At 37.3% G+C, this 21983-nt stretch overlaps 1 protein-coding gene across 5 annotated transcripts in view; it reads left to right on the plus strand.

Moving 5' to 3' along the window:
* The window catches only part of COL14A1 (collagen type XIV alpha 1 chain), a 216241-nt gene that overhangs the window by 132705 nt on the left and 61553 nt on the right, over window positions 1-21983 (plus strand). For all 5 annotated transcript variants that reach the window (XM_006943361.4, XM_006943363.5, XM_006943360.4 and 2 more), the window contains exons 33-36: window positions 1213-1322; window positions 3395-3553; window positions 13261-13338; window positions 16468-16554. In XM_006943361.4, the coding sequence (XP_006943423.2) occupies window positions 1213-1322; window positions 3395-3553; window positions 13261-13338; window positions 16468-16554 (434 nt within the window). The remainder of the gene's footprint in view (window positions 1-1212; window positions 1323-3394; window positions 3554-13260; window positions 13339-16467; window positions 16555-21983) is intronic.

Consider the following 21983-nt stretch of genomic DNA (forward strand, 5'->3'; position numbering starts at 1 on the left):
ACAGCCAAATATGATATTGTGAAAGCATTTTGCATGCATACTGAAACTAAGGGAAAGCCGTAGATTAAAGGGGTATAAATAATTAGCTCCCTATGCACATGAAACTTAAAAATCAAGAAATCTCTCAAAATGATTAAGACTAGCTTGTTCCCTTTGATATCACAATGAATAATTACCGTGTAACCTAGGAATTAAGTAGTGAAAAAAAAGCCTTTTTAAATTTTTTGTAATATAGTATTCTTTGTAACATGAAATCCTGAAGATTAGGAAGATTTCATTTGTTTGTGGATTTAGTTCATAATAAAAGGCATACTGGAATATCACTCTTCTGGAACAGTATAAATTGCATGTCCTAGAAAAGCTGGTTGCTCCAGTGGGTCAATAAAGCAAAGGGTCTGGTTTCTAGGTCTTAAGATATGATTAGCTTTATTCTCCCTTTTTGTCCGCCTCTAGTCCCAGCTTCAGACAATCGTCTCTGAGCAAGGTGTTGGGGATGAAAGTACAGGGAAGAAAGTACAGAGGAAGAGTATATGTAGGGGCCCAGCCTCACCATCATCACCACATGGTTAACTGGCCAGCTGAAAGCCTGGGGCAACCCAAGGACTATAGATCATTTCTGTACTTACTCATCACTCTGTTCTAAACACAGCCTTAAGGGACGCCTGGGTGCCTCCGTTTGGGCTCAGGTTGTGATCTCACAGTTTATGTGTTCAAGTCCTGCGTCGGGCTCTGTGCTGACAGCTCAGAGCCTGGAGCCTGCTTCAGATTCTGTATCTCCCTCTCTCTCTCCTCCTTCTCCTCTCCTGCTCATGCTCTGTTTGTCTGTCTGTCTCTCTCTCAAAAATAAATAAGCATTAAAAAAATTTTTTTTAAATATAGCCTCAAAACAAAGGATGCATTATTTTCAGTCTTGAATTTTTTGTAAAAAGTTTAAAAAAATTTTTTTATGTGTTTATTTGATTACTTATTTTTGAGAGAGAGAAAGAGTGTGAGTGGGGGAGTAGCAGAGAGGGAGACACAGAATCTGAGGCAGGCTCCAGGCTCTGAGCTGTTAGCACAGAGCCCGAAGTGGGGCTTGAACCCACCAACCACAAGATCATGACCTGAGCCAAAGTAGGATGCTTAACCGATTGAGCCACCCAGGCAACTTGAATTTTAGAAAAATTATTTACCCATTATAATACTTTCTAAACTTTATTTTTCTTTGATTAGATGGTGGTAAAACCTTAACATATTTCAACTATGACTACAGTGGGGATTTTCAAACGGTTACTTTTGAAGGACCTGAAATTAGGAAAATTTTCCATGGCAGCTTTCACAAGGTGAGTAATGCTTTGTACACATATTTTCTTTGTTTGCTGTGTGCAAAGCAACAGAGACGTATATTCTTTATTCTATTTGTTGTGGACCAAGCAGCAGAGAAGTGTAAAAAAAAAAAAAAAAATCCCACGGAGCTTTAGATCTCATATTTTCATTGGAGTAAGAATTATCTGTGGGCTTATTCTGGTTTGGTAGTTCTAAGATGCGACCCCAAGCTGTGCATTTTTATCAGGTACCCAAAAAGTGGTCCAGGCTCACACTTGGAGGAACAATTACAGGGTACTGTATTACTAGGAGGACAGTTGTTAATTCGCTACATGATGTGTGATGTGGAGAGGATTGCTGGTCTACCCAGCCACCAGTGTAGATGAAAGCCCAGTCAGCTAAATCATGTTAAAACATGAAGATAGTTTGTACTGATATTTTTACACATACACAGATAACCCCTCACTACCATTATAAAAGTTATTGTGAGGAAGAATTTTGTAAAACCTGACTGACTGTAGTTCTCATTTCTACCTGGTATTTGTGATAGAACTCTGCCCCTTACCACTTCGTATCTCTGAAACACTTAGTTTTGAGGTTGCAAGAGTAGATCCCACATTTACTGTGTCCTTTGTGCTTAGCAAATGACCCCACTGATCTCTGGGCTGTGAAGGAATGCAGTCTGCCAAGACCACAGGGAGAGCAGCATTTAGAGGTGGTGCTGCAAAAAGCCTTGCCTCTTGACCCTCCTTCTTGTGTGTTCAGCGAAGGAAGGGATGTTGCAAGCAGTCTTCCTCTTGGCTTCTGTCTCCTGACCTAGATCACAGTCAAGTCCTAACTGACACAACTTTGCTACTTTTTGGAGTTTCAACTACCATAGCTGCATAAGAACAACTGCATACCAACGTTCTTAATCGTCTTGACACAAAAAAAGTTGCACACAAAAAACTGTTTATGTTTAAAAGAACTGTACAACCAGAAGTAAAGTATCTTAAAAACATGAGATGCAGGTAGAGATTTATTAGTTCATGATTCAAAATAGTTCCATTAGCATCTCTTTGGATTTATTGTCATTTACTCACCACATTCCTCTTGGTATGATTCGTTCTTGGTTAAGCAGAGTCTATTGCAAAGCGGTCAAGAAAAATTATAAGGGAGATGAAAGCATGTGAGATCCGTGAGTATTAAAAACCACATGGCCGGGGGTTCCTGAGACTGCTGCTTTGGATTCTGTGTCTCCCCCTCTCTCTGTTCCTCCCCTGCTTGCTCTCTCTCTCTCTCTCTCTCTCTCAAGAATAAAAAAAGATGACACACATTTTTACAAATCCTTACAAAGAATGTATTCACTCCTGAATATATTACTATAGACCTGAAAATTCTAGAAATTTCACTTTGAGAAAATTGTGCCACACATTAAGCTAAAAGGCTTTATTTCTTTTGGTCCTGGAGTCACCAGAAAGAATTCCTCCTTCCTCTTTAGATTCTAGATCTCCTCTCTTCATCTTAAATTAAATAAGTATTATGAAAATGAGGTTTGCGAACAACTGGAAGGTACCATAGATAACTTTTGCTGGTAAATCAGCATTTTTTATTTTAATATTTTCATGTTCATTTCCACGTGCATTCAGAAAAGGTATGACTAGTGCACCCATCCTGTCATTTCAGGATATTGCTGCTTTAAACATGTTTTTAAAATTTTTTAATGTTTATTTTATTTCTGAGGGAGAGAGAGAGAGAGAGAGAGAGAAGCAGAGCATGAGTGGGGAAAGGCAGACAGAGAGGGAGACACAGAATCTGAAGCAGGCTCCCAGGCACCCCAGGATATTGCTGCTTTAAAGAAACACTAGATTGGGAACGCTTTTGAAGTCATTTTGAAAGAAAATGTTAATTAAAGATAGAAGTGCTACCTGAATGTGGGACACTCATGGTGGTAGTAAAAGTAGAACCTTTCTCTTGTAGCAAAATGCATAGTGCCAGAATTCCTTCCCTTCCCTTTCCTACTTTTTAGTGATGAATCATGCAGTTATGTAAGTTTGGTTGATATTTCTTCCTGCCTCTTACCTCCTGAAACATCTTTACTTTTACCCAGATACACATTGTTGTCAGCAAGACTTTGGTCCAAGTGGTTATTGACTGCAAGCACGTGGCTGAGAAGGCAATAAATGCCTCAGCTAATATCACGTTGGATGGTGTTGAAGTCCTGGGAAGAATGGTCAGATCAAGGGGACCAAATGGAAATTCTGCACCAGTAAGTGGATAAACAAGTGAAGCTGTGCTGTTATAGGGGGAAAACAAGGGTTTTCCAGGGGGGAAATTTGGGAAGAGAATGGATGGATGGATGGATGGATGGATGGATGGATGGATGGGTAAATAGATAACAGCCTCTTTAAATGAATGAAAATATACATTCAAAGTTCTTGGCAGTAAACCTCAGCTATACTGTAATAAGGATAATGTTCCAGGAATTAGACTAGTGTGTTTTCTAAAGGCATTTTAAAATGCATATGGTAAAATATTCATCAAATGGTTTATGGCATAAATGGTTTGTTAATGAGAATCGAAACTGTAAATCAGACCTCTAAATAAGCAAATATAAATTTGTACAAAATATATGACTATCATACACAGGAGATTTTTGTAAATTTCTCATTTGGGTTAGATTTGGACATTTTTAAATGAGATTTTTATTATTGGTAATGTGAAGTTTACCCTTTAATCATTAAGTTATTTAAGTAACAAATCATTTTAAGACAATATATTTTCATCATATAGCATAGAATTTAAGACTAGGAGACTTCCAATTGGCAAAGAAATCACATTCCTTTCTTTCACTACCCACAAAAAAGAATAGTGTACATAAGCTTTTGTTTTTACACCTTGTGTTCACAGCCAATTAGCGACATTCTCTCATTTGAGTCATTCTGTAATTAGAACCAATTAGCCTAGAAGGCATTTTATTCTTGGAAGCAATTCCAACTATTTTAATGAACATTTCTATGTAACAGAATAATCAAGTTAATTATGAGTCACTATTATTGTCTTCCGCTTTCTAGATTTGTAGAACTAGCCAGCAATATGGAACTGGAGAATGCCTTGATGGTTTTCAAAGTCTTTCTAAGCTGAAGATCACTTTATACAAATGAAATCTTCTAGTATGTCAAATAAATAAATAAGATTAAAACAGTCTCATGCTAATTGAAGGGGAGAGAGGACATGGAGGAGCAGGTGTCCCCACCCTTCAAAGCAGTTCTGTTCAAAACAGTTTCAGAGTGGTCAAGTGATTTCCTCCCGGACACTTCGCTATATAGTGGCATTTCTCTTTGTAACAATACAAGGGAAATCTTTGTGTATATAGGGAAACCTTAATGCTTTCAGACCTTGAGAGATGTGTGCTGATTAGCTTAACAATTAGTGTTGGTGTATCTTTAAAAATACTTTTGTTTCTACTTTCCTTTGGAGAAGCATGGATTAGATGTTCAGAAAGAGAGACTATGAAAGCTATGGAAGGCTCTCTTATTTTCGGTTATGGTAAGGGACTTTTAAGAATGCTTACATTAGTGCAGTTGTTGGTTCATAGGGTAATTCTATTTTTAATTTTTTGAGGAACCTCCATATTGATGGGCAGTAAGGAGGGCACTTGTTGGGATGAGCACTGGGTGTCATATGTAAGTGATGAATCACTGGGTTCTACTCTTGAAACCATTACTACACTGTATGTTAACTAACTTGAATTTAAGTAAATAAATTTTTAAAAAGTATATTTACATTATAACCTTTTGCAAGGATAGTGCCTAAAGTGAAGAAGGAAGCCCTGTGCTCCTCCCAAAGCCGAAGTCAAAACAAAGGCTTTGAGGGGCAAGAAAGCAGTGCTGAAAGGCATCCACAAACACATCCACACACATACACACACACTTCCTAAACTTCTGAGGGTCCAAGACATTGTGTCTCCAAAGGCAGCCCAAATATCCTCAAAAGAGTGCCCCCAGGAGAAACAGGCTTGACCAATATGCCATCCTCAAGTTCCCCCTGACCACCAAGTCAGCTATCAAGAAAATAAAAGTCAACAACACACTTGTGTTCATTGTGGACATCAAGGCCAACAAGCACCAGATCAAACAGACTGAAGAAGCTATATGGCATTGTCTTGGCCAAAGTCGACACCCTGATCAGGTCCAATGGAGAGAAGAAAGCATATGTTTGAATGACTCCTGATTATAATGCTTTCAATGTTGCCAACAAAATTGGGAACATCTAAACTGAGTCCAGCTGGCTAAATCTAAATACAGGTGTTTTTTACCATAAAAACAAGAACGTTTACATTATATTGAGGAATTATCAACTCTTAATGTTTTGTATTTCATACTGATTAAGAAACACACCATCTTCTGCTTCATAGAAGATACCTTTTGATAGCACACTCCAGAATTTATAAGACTCCATAATTAGCAAACTAAGGATATCTTGTGGGGATAAATGGATGTCTATAGATAGATGCTTGGATGGGTGAACGAATAGACTGCAATTTAAGAAAGAGAAACAATGCTAGCTGTTTGAGATTCTGGACCCAAGTCACTTAGTATTATTATTTTTTTTTCATTTTAGAAATAATGCATATAAAATCCCTGACACATAGTGCCATTCAATGAAGAGCGGTAGTTATTATTAATGTCAATATTACCTCCTCCACCTTACCTTTTCTAAACCTCTAGTGCTTAACACTCAATTATTTGTAGCCATCTATTATGTTCTTGCACTTCTATTTATCTACATTTTGCCCCTCTAGCCAGAGTATAAATCCCTTAAAAGAGATACCATGCCATGGTCTTCATTTACAACTACCACCTTCTACCCCACATCACAGTATCTAATAAATTCGGATCAAAGGAGTAAGCTCTCAAGACATACTTGATAGACATTAAGTAGAATGTCATCTATTTGAATTGTATCGTGTCTTTTCTTAAAATGTTGTTTCGTATATATTGTATTCCATATGTGGCATCGACGGTAGTCCAGTTATATATATATCCTACCTTCTTCTAATTTGTATTTTACAATTACAGTTTTATAATTATAATTACAATAATTACATTTCAAATTAAGCTCTCTGTAATAATTGTACTCCAAGTATATGACCAATTATATATCAAAGAATTTATTTCTGAAAGCAAACATGCCTGTAGGTTTTAAATCTACGGGCAATAAATCTTTACTTTTGGGCACGAAAGAAAAGCAATTAAACAGAGCACCCTCTGTGGTAACTTCCAGCCAGTAGCAGACAAAGGGGAATTTATAGAAGTCAATAATTAAAGAGTTCTTTGTAAGGCTCCCAAGGAAAAAGTTGTGGCTTTTGTTAGAATCTGGAAGTCTACAAAGGATCACTAAATAGATTTTCAGTGTGCCCACTTATTAAAGAATTTGATTATGTTGAAATGGATAATATTAGATTAGATCTCAAGAATGTGATTGGAAACTCACTTGTTCTTTTGGGTGATTATTTCATTGTTTCAGTGCAAAGCAAAAAGAGGTTTCAGTCTGCAGCTTTCAACTTAGAAGTCACAAATTAGTAACATAATTTTGATAGATATCTGTACCCCAGTACTCAGCAAAAGGGAACATGTAATGTGCAAGTATTGGATTATTCCAGGTGGAGTAATTGTCATATAAGAGAGATGAGTAGTTTATAGGCCAGCATTCGCTAGCAAATTCCGCAGTGATTCAAAAAATGCCAGATGATGGGAAAACTATAATATTCAGTCTTTAAAGAAAATAGATTCTTCTTAAACCAAAGTTGAATGGAAGATGAGTGGATTTAGGGATACAGTAACTACTGTATTACAATTGCTCACATTCGTAATAAAAACAGCTTGTGTTCAGTAATGTGAGATTTTATAGTTCCTAGTGGGACTAAGCTGAGAAGCTGGCTTAACTAAGCTGTCAAAACACATGTGGGAAGAAACCTAACAACTGTGCTTCTCCTTTCTGTTCTCTCTCCTAAGAAGTTTCTTCTTTTTTGATACCTGATAAAATTATAATGCTGCCAGATGATCCTAGAAATATTTTCAGCTTCCTGGCATGTGATCATGTTCTTTGTGCCTTTCTTGCCCCCTTTCCAAATCTAACACATATAACTATCCAATTGACATTTCTTTAGTCCTCTGCTATATAAATAAACACGAGTACAAGTTATGTTATGGAGTTTTTTTATAACATAATTTACAGAGTTAAAGCTTTTATGTGGGAATCAACAGTAGACTAGTCAATGATGGTATAGAAACAAGTGTTTTAATTTTTTTAATGTGTATTTATTTTTGAAAGAGAGAGAGAGAGAGAGAGACCGAGTGTGAGTGGGGGAGGGGCAGACAGAGAGGGAGACACAGAATCCGAAGCAGGCTCCAGGCTCTGAGCTGTCAGCACAGAGCCTGGTGCAGGACTTGAACTCACTGTGAGATCATGACCTGAGCCAAAGATGGACGCTTAACTAACTGAGCCATCCAGGCACCCCGAAACAAGTGTTTTTAAATTACAAGAAAATGATCATGTTTTCATATGAATTATGTATTTTAATCCTTAAAATAATAGTAGCTCATATTTATTGCATGCCTACTATGGACCAGGAAGTGTGTGCTTTTCTGAGATTATCTTGTTTAATCCTCCAATAACTGTAGGAAGAGATCCTTATATTATCCCCACTTTATAGATTCAGAAACTGAGACTTCAAGAAGTTAGAGAGGGATCCCCTTTCAAAAAGTGAGGAAAGCAAGATATGAGACTGTATGTGACTTGCCCAAGATTACCTGCCTGACTTGGTAAGCTCTCTACCACTGGGTCAGACTGATTCTTATAGAATTTAAAGCATAGGAGGGAGTCTGGTCTGTGCCTATGCCCTGTCTGTTCACCAACATATTCAAAGACTCATCATTTTTTAAATTCTGACCCTGAAAGTAAATGCAGTCAAGATGTCCTCCCGAAGGGATGCCTACACCTAAACATTTAAATTACAACCAATAGGTACAACAGCTGTTAATTTCATCTCCTCATTTAATTAGTGCCATTATGGTTTCCCTTAAATTCAATAAATTGACTGAGACCAAGTAAGACAACCATGCTCAATAGCTGAGAAGGGGTCAGTGCTTAATAAATCTTAGCTTTGAGATGGAGTCTGTAAAAGTTAAACACCAGCTTAAAGCAGAAGATGACTGAGGTCCTCAGTTGTTCTTTCCCTAGTATTCCTGTGCAGTGTAAATCTCTCTAAGTATTTGTATAATTTCAGGTACAGCTTGACTTCAAGTTATAAGCTTAGTTATGCAATGCTGGAGAAAAATCAGAGGATAAAATCTGGTTATCAGTGGAAAGTTGAGCCAGGCTACATTTTCATTCCCATTCACATCACAATGACTCAACCGATGAGAAATATTTTATTCTCATTTTCGTGTTAACTTTTGACCCCAAATGACTTGCCTTTTGTGTTACACCCAGACCAAAATGTCCAACAATGAAAAAAGAGCATTTGTAATTGACTAAGCGTTCCCCTGGAAGGTATTATAACAAATGAAAGTAGGAGCTTATGCGTTAGTTGCTTAAAGTATGATTGATTTTGAACCACATTGTCTTGTATTTTCAGGCACTCATATATAAGATCTTTTGACATACTATGTCTGTACTGTTTCCTACACAATTTCTACAAATATGTGTGTCATTGCTTTTGGAATAAAATTCAGAGGGTTTTTTTTTAATCAATCTTCAGAAATGTGCCTTGGAAAAGAAGTCCCTAAATAAAGGCTGAGGAATCCAAGCAATTACAAATACAAAACAATTATGAATAAATTTGTTGTACTCACAAAAAAAAAGGCTGCTGACTTCATCAAACTTGAAAAAGAAAAGACAGCCCACAGCATTCCACAAATGATAGTATTGGCTTCATTCAGCACTTAGTAGGCATTCAACCCCTTGAATAAATAAAATAAACTCCTAAGGATCCCAATAGCTCAATGAGACAGAAGGTTAGCCAAAGCTTTGTTTGTAGACATCATCCTGTTAAAGGTGATTAGGTAGTGAATGTTTATTTGAAAAACATCAAGAAAGCCTGGTCCTTACTGGGGTTCGTGACCCTTCTTTCTTTTACTTACATCTTTCCATTCACTAAAAAGCTTTTACACTGTGGGCTCTATTCAGAAATGGGGAATTTCTTAATGGATGAATGACTAACAGACTGAACTGAATCTAATACTGTCATAATGGGGTCCATTTAATAAATGCCCCAGACAAATAGCATTGTAAAGTTAGGCTGGGGTGTCTGCATTTTAAACATGAGACCAAAGATCCTTTCACTGCAAAATGAAGCACAAGAAAATGAAATGTGCTGTTCAAATCCCAACCAGAACTCTGCTTTCAGCTCGTGCTTACGTTTCTTAGGCTCTTTCTTCCCACATCCTGATCAGCAGAATGGGGTTGGCATTGCTATTATACCTCACAGTGGTGAGCTGAGGATTAAAAGATACATGCAGGGGCGCCTGGGTGGCTCAGTCGGTTAGACGTCCGACTTCAGCCCAGGTCACGATCTTGCGGTCCGTGAGTTCGAGCCCCGCGTCGGGCTCTGGGCTGATGGCTCAGAGCCTGGAGCCTGCTTCTGATTCTGTGTCTCCCTCTCTCTCTGCCCCTCCTCTGTTCGTGCTCTGTCTCTCTGTGTCTCAAAAATAAATAAACGTTAAAAAAAATTTTAAATAAAAAAAAAAGATACATGCAAATTCCTTAGGATAGTGCCTGGCACATAGTAGGTTTTCAGCAAATGTCCACTGCTATTGTCATTATTTGCTTAGATTTTTCTCAATCAAAGTGTTAAACAGATATGATTAATGTGGAAACAGACTACTGTTATATTTCTGTCCTTGATAATACCACTTTCATTTTGATTCCATTCTTTTGGCCTTTGTATGATAGACTCCTAAACCTTAAATAATTCAGTTATGAAAGGGCTGTACATGCTTCATTAAAATAATATGTATTATTTATAATGACTGTATTCTAGGCACTGTTATAAATATTTCACTACATTAACTCATGTTATTGTTTTTTTTCAATTTTATTTAAATCTAAGTTAGTGAACATACAGTGTAATGATTTCAAGAATAGAATTTAGTAATTCATCACTTACATATAACACCCAGTGCTCATCCCAACAAGTGCCCTCTTCAATACCTATCATCCATTTAGCCAATCCCCCCACCCACCACCCCTCCAGCAACCCCAGTTTGTTCTCTGTCTTTAAGAGTCTCTTATGGTTTATCTCCCTCTCTGTTTTATATTATTTTTGCTTCCCTTCCCTTATGTTCATCTGTTTTGTTTCTTAAATTTCACTTATGAGTGAAATCCTAGGATATTTGTCTTTCTATGACTTATTTTGCTTAGCAGAATACACTCTAGATCCATCCACGTTGTTGCAAATGGCAAGATTTCATTCTTTTTGATCACCGAGTAATATTCCATTGTTTAGTATACACCACATCTACTTTATCCATTCATTAGTCAATGGAAATTTGGGCTCTTTCCATAATTTGGCTATTGTTGATAGTACTGCTATAAACAATGGGGTGCATGTGCCCCTTCAAATGAGAATTTTTGTATTCTTTGAATAAATACCTAGCAGTGCAATTGCTGAGTCATAAGGTAGCTCTATTTTTAATTTTTGAGGAACCTCCATATCATTTTCCAAAGTAGCTGCACTGCTGGTGGGAACTCACTTTATTGTTATAGCTATTATTATTATTACACTAATGTATAGCTATAATTAAAGAGCTACTATTATTACATTAACTTTACAGATGAGGGAACTTGAGACTTGAACACATTACATCATCATTCAAAATGACTTGGTGAGTGATTCAAGGACTACACCCAAGCAGTTTAGCTCCATAGCCTCCTAATGTCTATGGTCCTTGAAATCTCTTTGTTGCTATTAATCATAAAAATCAGCATCCATGTTCCTTAAAGATGTTTTAGTTTTAAAAACCTATTTTTTCTTGGTTTGAAAATCTTAAAAGCCTAATTTTTTTTAAACGTGAAATTTATTGTCAAATTGGTTTCCATACAACACCCAGTGCTCATCCCAACAGGTGCCCTCCTCAATGTCCATCACCCACCATCCCTTCCCTCCCAACCCCCATCAACCCTCAGTTTATTCTCAGTTTTTAAGAGTCTCTTCTGGTTTGGCTCCCTCCCTCTCTTAACTGTTTTTTTTCCGTCCCCTTCCCCATGGTCTTCTGTTAAGTTTCTCAGGAACCACATAAGAGTGAAAACATATGGTATCTGTCTTTCTCTGTATGACTTATTTCACTTAGCATAACACTCTCCAGTTCCATCCGCATTGCTACAAAAGGCCATATTTCATTCTTTCTCATTGCCAAGTAGTATTCCATTGTGTATATGAACCATAATTTCTTTATCCATTCATCAGTTGATGGACATTTAGGCTCTTCCCATAATTTGAAAAGCCTAATTTTTAAATGATCATTATTTTGCTGTATGGTTGCCCTCCACAGACTCAGATATCCTACCCATTGGGAATTTTTTTTAATATGGAGAAAAATGAGCAGTGAGCCATGCACATATTTCTTCAAACAACTCAACAGTTGTATATAGAAACAAACAAACAAAAACCCTGTGATGCTTTGATTCATGAATGTGCTTTCAATATTTAAGCTTTATTTTATTAATCTTGCAAAACTCTTGGGAAAGGATATTTACAGCAAAGCACAATTCTTTCATATTACAAAAGAAAGCCTGATTTTATTTTCTGTACTGTCAGAGCAGGCTCTTCTGCGATGCTGTATGCATTGTTAACGACCTATTTCAGGAGTACTGTCTTCTCGGGCATTCTCATTCTCATCCAGAGGACCCCTGACAGAGACAGGTAGTATTTCTTGGGAGAAAATAAGGCACCAAAAGAGTTTCTAGAACTTGCTGAAAACACCACTCCCTCAAGGAAGGTTGTAGATGTAAAATGAAAAGATTTCACCCTTCTCCCAGCTCTGTAATTGGTGACATTTCTAATACTTGAAAATAATATGGGAAGAAATATATTAGAAATGATTAGGTCATGAAGCTAATGTTAGCCCTCAATAATGTTTTAGTGATATTTCTGTATATTTCAAAATGAACACTGAGTTTCACCAACATACATGAGTAGAACGAGACTAAATATTTATGGCATGATCAATGGCTTACATAAAAATAGACTTAGCACGGATTCTCACAATTCCATTTGTGAATTTGTCATGACATTTACAATGTTGTATACAGTATTCCTGTGCCTACCTGTCACTCCCAGTAAGATCTTTCAGGGCAAGATTTTGATTTTGTTCATTTTCATATTCTAAAGGTTGATGTAGTATCTGGTTTGCATTATACACTAAAGAAAAATCTGTTGAATGTATGCGTAAGTGATTGAAGTCAGAATTCATTTGACAAGGCTTTGTGAATACCTACTACATATCACATATTATGATGGGGACACAAAGATGAATTAGTGGTTCTCTGTTCCTTGAACAGCTCACAGTCTAAGGAGGACCTAATATAAATAATCATACTGTATGGTGGGTGATATGCTGTGAAAGAAACATGTGGAATGTTGTAGGATTACAGAGACACTGGTTGTAACCATGAAGACAGTACTGGCCGACTTTTAACTGAGGTACTAAGCTTCTTTGGGCAGAAATGAGAGGTGAAGTTGTGATAAATAAGGGAATTTTTGATGGATTAATTATACATGAAATCTTAAGTCACTGTGTGCTTGAGGAACAAAATTAGTTTTATATTTTGGAATGACTTTCTTATTTATTTACTGTAATGTTACGTTACAAACATATCAGTGTTCTATTATGTGATGCAGAATATGAAATCATAATTCTAGACACAGTGTATCTATTTTTAATTAAATGACAATTTCATTTTAAATTGCAGTTCCAGTTACAGATGTTTGATATTATTTGTTCCACATCATGGGCCAATAAAGACAAATGCTGTGAACTTCCAGGCCTGGTAAGAATTCTTCTTTTATTAGTAGGCCTGTTCTTTATTGAAAAGTTCTAAAATTATATTTAATTTTCTCTGAAAGTTAAATGTGATTTCATAACATTCATAACAAGATAATTCATTGTAATGATCACAATGAAAAGCTGAAGAGATTGAGAAGGAGGCGTGTCTGACATCAGCAGGATATACTGACTTACATGATGGGGACTGCCCAGATCCAGGCGTGCAATGTACACATAGTCCAGAGGTTCTCAAATTTCCTGGTTCACGAAACCTTTAGTGTTGCAATCATTTTGTTCATGGCACCCCTAAGCCAAAGGAAATGCCTGACAAATCTCTATATGAAGGAATTAGGTCCAAAAATCTTAAACATTGATGCTCTAAACTCAGTAGCTGCATAAAAAAAAAAAAAACAAACACATGAATTGAAAGCAAAAAATGGTATTTTCATTTTATTCTTAAAAAACCACATTACTTACTAATGGGATGCACATGCCTATCAAGAGTGCATGATTTTTCATATGTTAGAATCTGATTGGGTGTCGCCACCCTCACTTCTTTTTTTACATTGATGTTTCCCATGGTACTTGCTTTCCATCATAGCAACTGCCAAAACCCCAGATTTGCAAGTATCTGACGTCATCAAAAAGAGTATTTCAGTATCTAATGTTAAGACTGTGAACTACCTTGGGCTAGTTGTTCATATGAAGTCCTATGGGTGCCGAATATTGCTATTTCTCTTGAGTTTTTAAAAACATTCACCGTGCCCCTGTGAGTTTGCTAAGGTGCCTCAGAAAATCTTGACACACAGTTCTGAAATCGTAGTCATAATCTGTTCGACTTACGCGATGCTACTAGAAAATCAAATGTTTTTCACATTATTAATAGCAAGTGTGGTTCATGGGGTTATACCTGTATGTATAAAACCAGATTGATATTTTAGGATCCTTGAAGACAGCAAGCCGAAATGGATGACCCTGTAGTGGTTGGGTAATAGTCATGTCTTAATAATTAAACTTGGAGAATGTGCATGGAGTAACCTTCATGAAGTCTAGAGATTTGCCTTTTTAACTACTTTCTCCAGATCACATCCTCTGTTGCAAGCATTACATTCATGGTGACTATGTTTGAGAAGGAAATACAGTTGGCCTTGAACAGTGTGGGGGTTGGAGTCATCAGCTCTCCTCCCCACTCAGGAAAACGTCTGCATATGACCTTGGACTTACCCAAAACTTAACTACTACTAGTCTTACTGATAACAGAAACAGTTGATTAACACATATTTTGTATGTTATATGCATTATATACTATATTCTTACAGTAAAGTAAGCTAGAGAAAAGATGTTATTAAGACAATCACAAGGAAGAGAAAATATATTTACAGCATTGCATTGTATTTATTGAAAAACCAATCCAAGTGGTTTGGTAAGTGGACCAGTGCAGTTCAAACACATGTTGTTCAAGAGTTAACTGATGGGGCGCCTGTGTGGCTCAGTTGGTTGAGCATCGGACTTTGGCTCAGGTCGTGATCTCGCAGTTCATGGGTTTGAGCCTCGTGTCCGGCTCTGGGCTGACAGCACAGAGCCTGGAACCTGCTTTGGATTGTGTCTCCCTCTCTATCTGCTCCTCTCCTCCTTGCACTCTGTCTCTCTCTTCAAAAATAAATAAACATTTAAAAAAATTAAAGGGTTAACTCTAACTTGCTCGTTATTCATCAAAATTAATTTCCAAGTAAACTCTGGTGAAGAATTAAATCAGAGACACCGTGATATCACGCTTAAGCACAGATGGATTGGAAATTAGAAGCAGAAACACTCAGAATCCTATGCTGTCTCTAGCCAAATGCTGTCACCACTTTTCCTAGGAAGGACTCAGGCCTGATGAGAGCTTTTCTTTTCTTTTCTATCACTGAAGATAGGCCAATTCCATAGTAGGAGGGTATGTATAGTCAGCAGCAGTGGCAAAACCATTATGGCCTCTGGTCACAAGAGGCCTTGTATCAGCCTTGTTAGGGGGCTCTTTCTGGATACTTAAGTTTGTATTTCACTCTAGCTGCCCACATGTCAGGCCGGATGTGGTAGCAGGGGGGTTTCCTGTAATGAGCTGAAAGCTTTGACTATTGTCCAACATTTAGAGAAAAGTATATACAGTATATATAGATCCCCTGCTCAACCTTTTTTGGGTTTCTGTTGTGAACATTTTAGATACTGAGATTATTTTCAACTTGATCACTTAATTATCATCTGTGTTCTATTCAGTTTCAGCTTAATTTTTCCCCAGTCTTAAATAATGATGTTTATTTTCTCTCTATCCAATGGGACTGGTGAACCCTATGAAGTTCTGTAGTGTCTTATCCCAGCGCAGACTTCATTTTTGGCTGGTGCTTCAAATGAGGTATTCATAAATTTTTCGATAGCTGTTAGCAGGTACTCTGTCTTCATACCCCGGTAACTCATCCAAAGATGTTCAACCGGACGTTCATAATGTATCTTTAATGTCATGTGGCAACAAAACCATGCTAGAGAAGCAAAATGAGCCCCTGTCCCAAAGCTTTAGATTGATGCTATGATGTTTCCTAATTTCAACCACAGAATGTGAGTCGTAATTAAAGTTGCTGTGGGGAATTGACAATACATTTAAGTACTGTTTTTACTTTGTTTTGTGTGTTTTAGTGTAGATGCAGTTCCGAGTGACTATTCCAACACATTTTTTTATCCTTTTGAAAGGAAAAAATATCCTTTGAAATAGAAAAAAGAAAATTTTCAAGACCTGTAGTTCATAGAGTACTCCTACTCAAACTGAAGGAAATAGTAACCAGGAATTTTTTCTGCACCCACTTCTGCCTTTCTTTCTTCACCTGCATTTCATTTTTCTTCACCTCCAAGCTCATTTTATCAACATCCTTTGGTAAGGGTGATGATCAGTGACTCACTAGACACTCATTCATTTTTCTTTAAGGAAAATATTTTGTGAGCAGGAGAGAATATTCTTTGCCTTTCCACACCAATGTTCACTTAAAAGTTTTTTTTAAGTGTCTTAAATCAAAGTGTTTTCCTTGATCCATAAAGCCATTTGTATTGTCTTGTTAACAGTTATGGTTTGTTTTTGTTTTTTTTTTTTTTTTTTTCCTCTCAGAGGGATGAGGAGACCTGCCCGGAGCTACCACATTCCTGCTCCTGTTCTGAAGTCAATACAGGGACTCTGGGACCAGCAGGCCCACCAGTAAGTCTTGCCTAATTTAGACTTAAATGTTCTTTAGCAATATTTATAGCTATTTTCTATTGTGTGTCTAATATGTGTTTGCCACTGTGCTAATAAACATATACTTAATTCTGTGAGCAAACTGAAGCACAGAGATGTTAAGTAACTTGCCTAAAGAACACATCTTTTCTTCAAATCCAGGTCTCCATGACTCCTACAGATGCCCCTTTTTAACCTCTATAGCATACTTATCTTTCAAATGGTTATGTATTTCAAAATCTCCCCTTTAAACTCCTGTGGTTCATTTTCAGTGTGAATGTTTCAAAGATTGGCCCTCTACTTGTAACTTTAAGATTTGCATACCCTCCCTTTGCCCATTCTGTATTACAATTGATCCATGAGGAAAATTCAGCAGGAAAATTACCCTATCTGAATATGAAGTTCCCCACCACTGATGGGAACTTCCTGCAAAAAAGGAGAAAGAGGGGGGCACATGGGTGGCTTAGTCGGTTAAATGTCTGACTTCGGCTCAAGTCACGAGCTCACAGTTTGTGAGTTTGAGCCCCACGTTGGGCTCTGTGCTGACAGTTCAGATGGACTGGAGCCTGCTTCAGATTCTGTGTCTCCCTCTCTCTCTACCCCTCCTCCACTTGCACTCTGTCTCTCTCTCAAATATAAAAAAATTTTTTAAAGAAGAAAAACAAAAGGAGAGAGAAGGAGATTGGCCAGGGTGAGGGTGAGGGGGGAGGAGGAGGAAGGAAGGAGGGAGACACAGAAAACATCTTTGTAAAACATAAAATGTATGTAATTGCACTGTGTGGGTCTTCAGATTTGCCATGATGAATTTTTCCATATAATGTGTTTAAGTGCTCATTTTATGTCTAATCGCCTAAACTGGGGTTATCAGTGTTTCCTTGAGGTGAGTATGATATAGTTGGTCTGTGGCTAGGAAGTAGCTAATGGATCAAGGCAGAAAGACAAAGGAAGCAGGGAGAAGAATCCCAAGCAAATAAAGAAATCCAGACCTTGCAGGAGGAATGTTCTGATGCCCGAGCAGCCCTTGCACGCTGGCCTGTCAGAGGAGGCGGCCCCACCAAGATGCGTGCAGGAAATCACGCAGACCGACCACTGGCTCACAGCGTGAAGGTTCACTCCAGTGTGGCCCCACCACCATGGTTTTCCTTCATCTGTGCACCACATTTCCTGAACTGAACAAAAAGGAAGAGAACCTACTGAATGTATCTGAAATATATCCCAGCAGTTTCTCCTTTACCTTTGGCACAGAGAACATTCTTTCAAGTGCAGATGTGGAACCCAAGTCCCCCCCCCCTTTTTTTGGAACAGGAGACTCTTTATCCCAAAGAAGCAAATGTGGAGTGATGGTAAAAGCATTAAGTTTAAATCATAAAACTGGGCAAATCTTGGGGCACCTGGGGGACTCAGTCGGTTAAGTGTCTGACTCTTGGTTTCAGCTCAGGTCATGATCTCACGGTTGTGTGTTCAAGCCTGGTGTCTGGATTCTCTCTCTCCCTCTCTCTCTCGCTGTCTTTCCCCCCCACCTCAAAGTAAATAAATAAACTTTTAAGAAAAGTCTAGGCAAATCTTTGAACCACAGCGAATCTCCATTTCCTCATATGTCAAATAGCACCCTTCTGTGATGTTATGAGGAATACATGAGAAAAAGTGTATGTAAGTATTCTGTGCATTACAAAATTTAAGTCAAATGAGGGGCCTGGGTGGCTCAGTTGGATAAGCGTCTGTCTTCAGCTCAGGTCATGATCTCAAGGTTCATGAGTTCGAACCCCGCATTGGGCTCTGTGCTGTCAGATCCTCTTCCCCTGTCTCTCTTTGCCTCTCCCCCGCTCATTTTCATTCTCTCTCTCTCTCTCTCTCTCTCTCTCAAAATAAACACATAAACTTAAAACTTAAATATAAGGAGTGATCTTTAGTTTAATCTTGGAATTAGAAACACAGATTTATTTTCAACTGTGTAGCTTGCTTTTTTCTTAACCCAAAAGCATGTCTTTGAACTTTATCAAGGGTAATGCACATTGTTCCATTATATAAACTACAGTTTATTGACCCACTACTGTGGAGTATTTGCCTACTGAACATCCTTGTGTGTCTCTGCAAACATAAGTCGAGTGCTCTTACAATAACACTTAGAATCAGATTTGTTGGAGAATAGGGATGGTGTACCTTCAGCTTCATGAAGAAGCCGCTAATTGCCTTTCAGGATGGTTGTCCCAATATCTTTTCCCACAAAATCTAGAAGAGTTCTGGATTTTAAGCATCTCACCAGCACTGTCTGTTGTTGCCAAACATGAGAACTTTTGCTTATCTGATGACTGTAAAACCCTGTGTGGCTGTTATTTGAAATAAGACTTTCCCTCTCTGCTAGTGACATAGGGCAGTTGTTCATTTGTGTCTGAGCCATTTGGATTCCTTTTTTTTTTTTTAATGTTTGTTTGTTTGTTTATTTATTTGTGAGGGGGGGGGCCAACAGGGGAGGGGCCGAGAGAAAGGGAGAGTCCCAAGGAGGCTCCATACCCAGTGCAGAGCCAGACGTGGGGCTCAATCCCACGAACTGTGAGATCATGACATGAGTTGAAATCAAGAGTTAGATGCTCAACTGACTGAACCACCCAGGTGCCCCAGATTTCTTTCTATATAAATACCTGTTTATAAACTTTTTTCTTGGTTTTGTCATGCAGGTTTTTGCTCATTAGTATCTAAGAGATTTTATGTATTCTGGACACTAATCTTTATTAATGAAATGGTTTGCAAATATCATTTCACGGTCTATGGCTTTCTTGTTGTTTATGGGACTTTTTATTGTCTGTACATTTTAATTACAGTGTAGTGAAACTGAAGATTTCTGTGAGCTATCATCCTTTATGTCTTTTTTTTATTCCTCTTTTAGCCATGATTTACTTAAAAGTGCCTTTTTAAATTTCCAATTGTATGTGCAGTTTTTACTGTTTTCTTGGTGGATTAATTTTATTGTACCTTATCATGGGAGATAGTCTATATAGTACCAATTTTTTGACATTTGTTGATTCTTTGACATTGCCTTGTGGCCTTGGTCAGGTTTTACAGATGTTCCATGCATGCTCTAGAAGAATGTGCGTGTTCTAATTGCGGAGTTCAGAATTCTAAATATAAATACCCAGTAAATCAAATTGTAAATTGTGCTGTTAGAATCTCCTTTGCATTATTTTTTTATCTTTCAATTAGTGACATAAGTGTTTAAAGTCTTCCACTTCAGTGTCCTTCTGTCAAATTTTGTTTGTAATTCTGCATTGTATATCTTGAGTTTGTGTTACAGTGTGCAAAAAACTGAGAACAACTTGCTATATCAACATTTCTTGCTTGACTTATTTTCCTGGTAGGTATTTTCTCCAGCCTCTTAGTTTCAGCCTTTCCATGTCTTTATGTTTGAGATGTGTTCTCTTTAAATAGCATATGGTTAGATTTTGTTTTCAATCTGGTTTTGCAATCTTTCTTTTTAGAGTTTAGTCCATTCTATTGTTTTTGATCATTAACCTCTTGGGGCAAATATTCCTATATCCATCTATCACTGCAATTTTTGCTATTTGTCCCACATGATATATGTGTGGATTTCTTGGTTTGTTGAAGTTTTATCTACTTTTTGACTTTTTGTTATTATTCTCATTCTTTTCTCCCCTCCACTAATTCAGAAATTATTCTTCTATAGCTGTTTTTTCAGTAGTTAACCAAGAGATTTTAACAAACATATTTAATGTGACAAAGTCCAAAATGAACCATAATTTCTACCTTATTTCAACAAACACAGTATTCTTGGAATTTTTTTCTCTTGGATCATCCTTTTTATAATTTATGTGCTGTCGCTATCTGGTATTTTAGTACTTTGTTAACATCACAAATTAGACATTTTATTATTATTTGTTATAAATTAACATGTGGTAAGACTTGCTCCATATTTGCTATTTCTTGGCTTACAATATCTTCTGGTATCATTTTTATTTCTCCTGGAAGACACCCCTTGGGTATTCCTTTAATGAGAGACAATTGGTAGTAAATTTTCATTTTTTGTTCATCTTAAAATGTTTTTATTCCCCATATTATCAAAAGATAGTTTTGCTGGTTGTTACAGAGATTGTTAATTGCACCCCCCCACCCCGTATTCATTGCCATGGCTTCTTTTTCATAGTAGAATTCCCTGAGTTTTAGCTAAGTACATGGCCATTCAGCTAGTGACTTGATTTCCTAGCATCTATTCAAGTAGGTATGACCTTATGACTAAGTGCTGGTAGCTAGAGGAAAGGTGTATGTAATCACCCTAGACATTGTTCTTAAATGAAAATGAAGGGCCCTCCTTATCCATGCTTACCTTTCTCAACAGACTACTGTGGGAACTTGTGGTAGGGAGTTCACTTTGGTAAGCAGTGTCCTGGAACATAGCAGAGCAATAAAAGGAAAGCAACAAAGCTTCCACATTGTCTTACACGGTAAGGCTTCTCTACTATACTGAACCATTATCAGCTCAGATGTTAATATAAGAGAATAATAAGCCTCCTGTCTTGCTTAGAATTTTAAATATTGACCTCAATTAAAGCAGTCAGACAACTTTCCAAACTAATAAACAGGAAGATCTTCGTTTCAAGATCCCTTTGTCTTTAGTGATCTGAAGTTTCACCACAGTTATGTTTGGTGTGGGGTTTTCGGTGTTATTATTCTGCCATTTTGGAAAATTTATGACTTCATGGCTTGAATACCAGTGTTCTCATTAAATTTGGAGTTTTCTTAGTCGTTATCTCTTTGAAGATTGCCTCTCTCCTGTCATCTCTATTATGTTTTTCTGAAACTCAATTAGAAGTACATTGTAACTTCTCATTTTACTGTCATGTCTCTTAACCTTTTTTACTTATTTCTCCTTGTGTTTCCAGGATTCATTCTGTGTAGTTTCTTCAAATCTACCTTCTGGTGTACTCTGTGTTTAGCTATGTGTAACATGCTATTTAACCTATCCATTGTATTTCTGATCTTGATGGTAATATTTAGCATATCTAGAAGTTCTGTTTGGTTCCTTTTCAAAACTTCTGGGCATTTCTTTTTGGTTGTTGTCTGTTTGTTTCAGGAGTATAATTTAGTGATTCATTACTTACATATAACACCCAGTGCTCATCACAACAAGTGCCTTCCTTACCACTCATCACCAATTTAGCCCATCCCCCACCCACCTCCCTCCATCAATTCCCAGTTTGTTCTTTATTAAGAGTCTCTTATGGTTTGCTTCCCTCTTTTTCCCCTCGTCCCATATGTTCATCTGTTTTGTTTCCTAAATTCCACATTTGAGTGAAATCATACAGTATTTGTTCTTTTCTGGCTCACTTATTTCACTTAGCATAATACACTCTAACTCTATCAGCATTGTTGCAAATGGCAAGATTTCATTTTTTCATGAC

The sequence above is a fragment of the Felis catus genome, chromosome F2 (assembly GCF_018350175.1).
Source record: "Felis catus isolate Fca126 chromosome F2, F.catus_Fca126_mat1.0, whole genome shotgun sequence".
NCBI classification, from domain to species: domain Eukaryota; kingdom Metazoa; phylum Chordata; class Mammalia; order Carnivora; family Felidae; genus Felis; species Felis catus.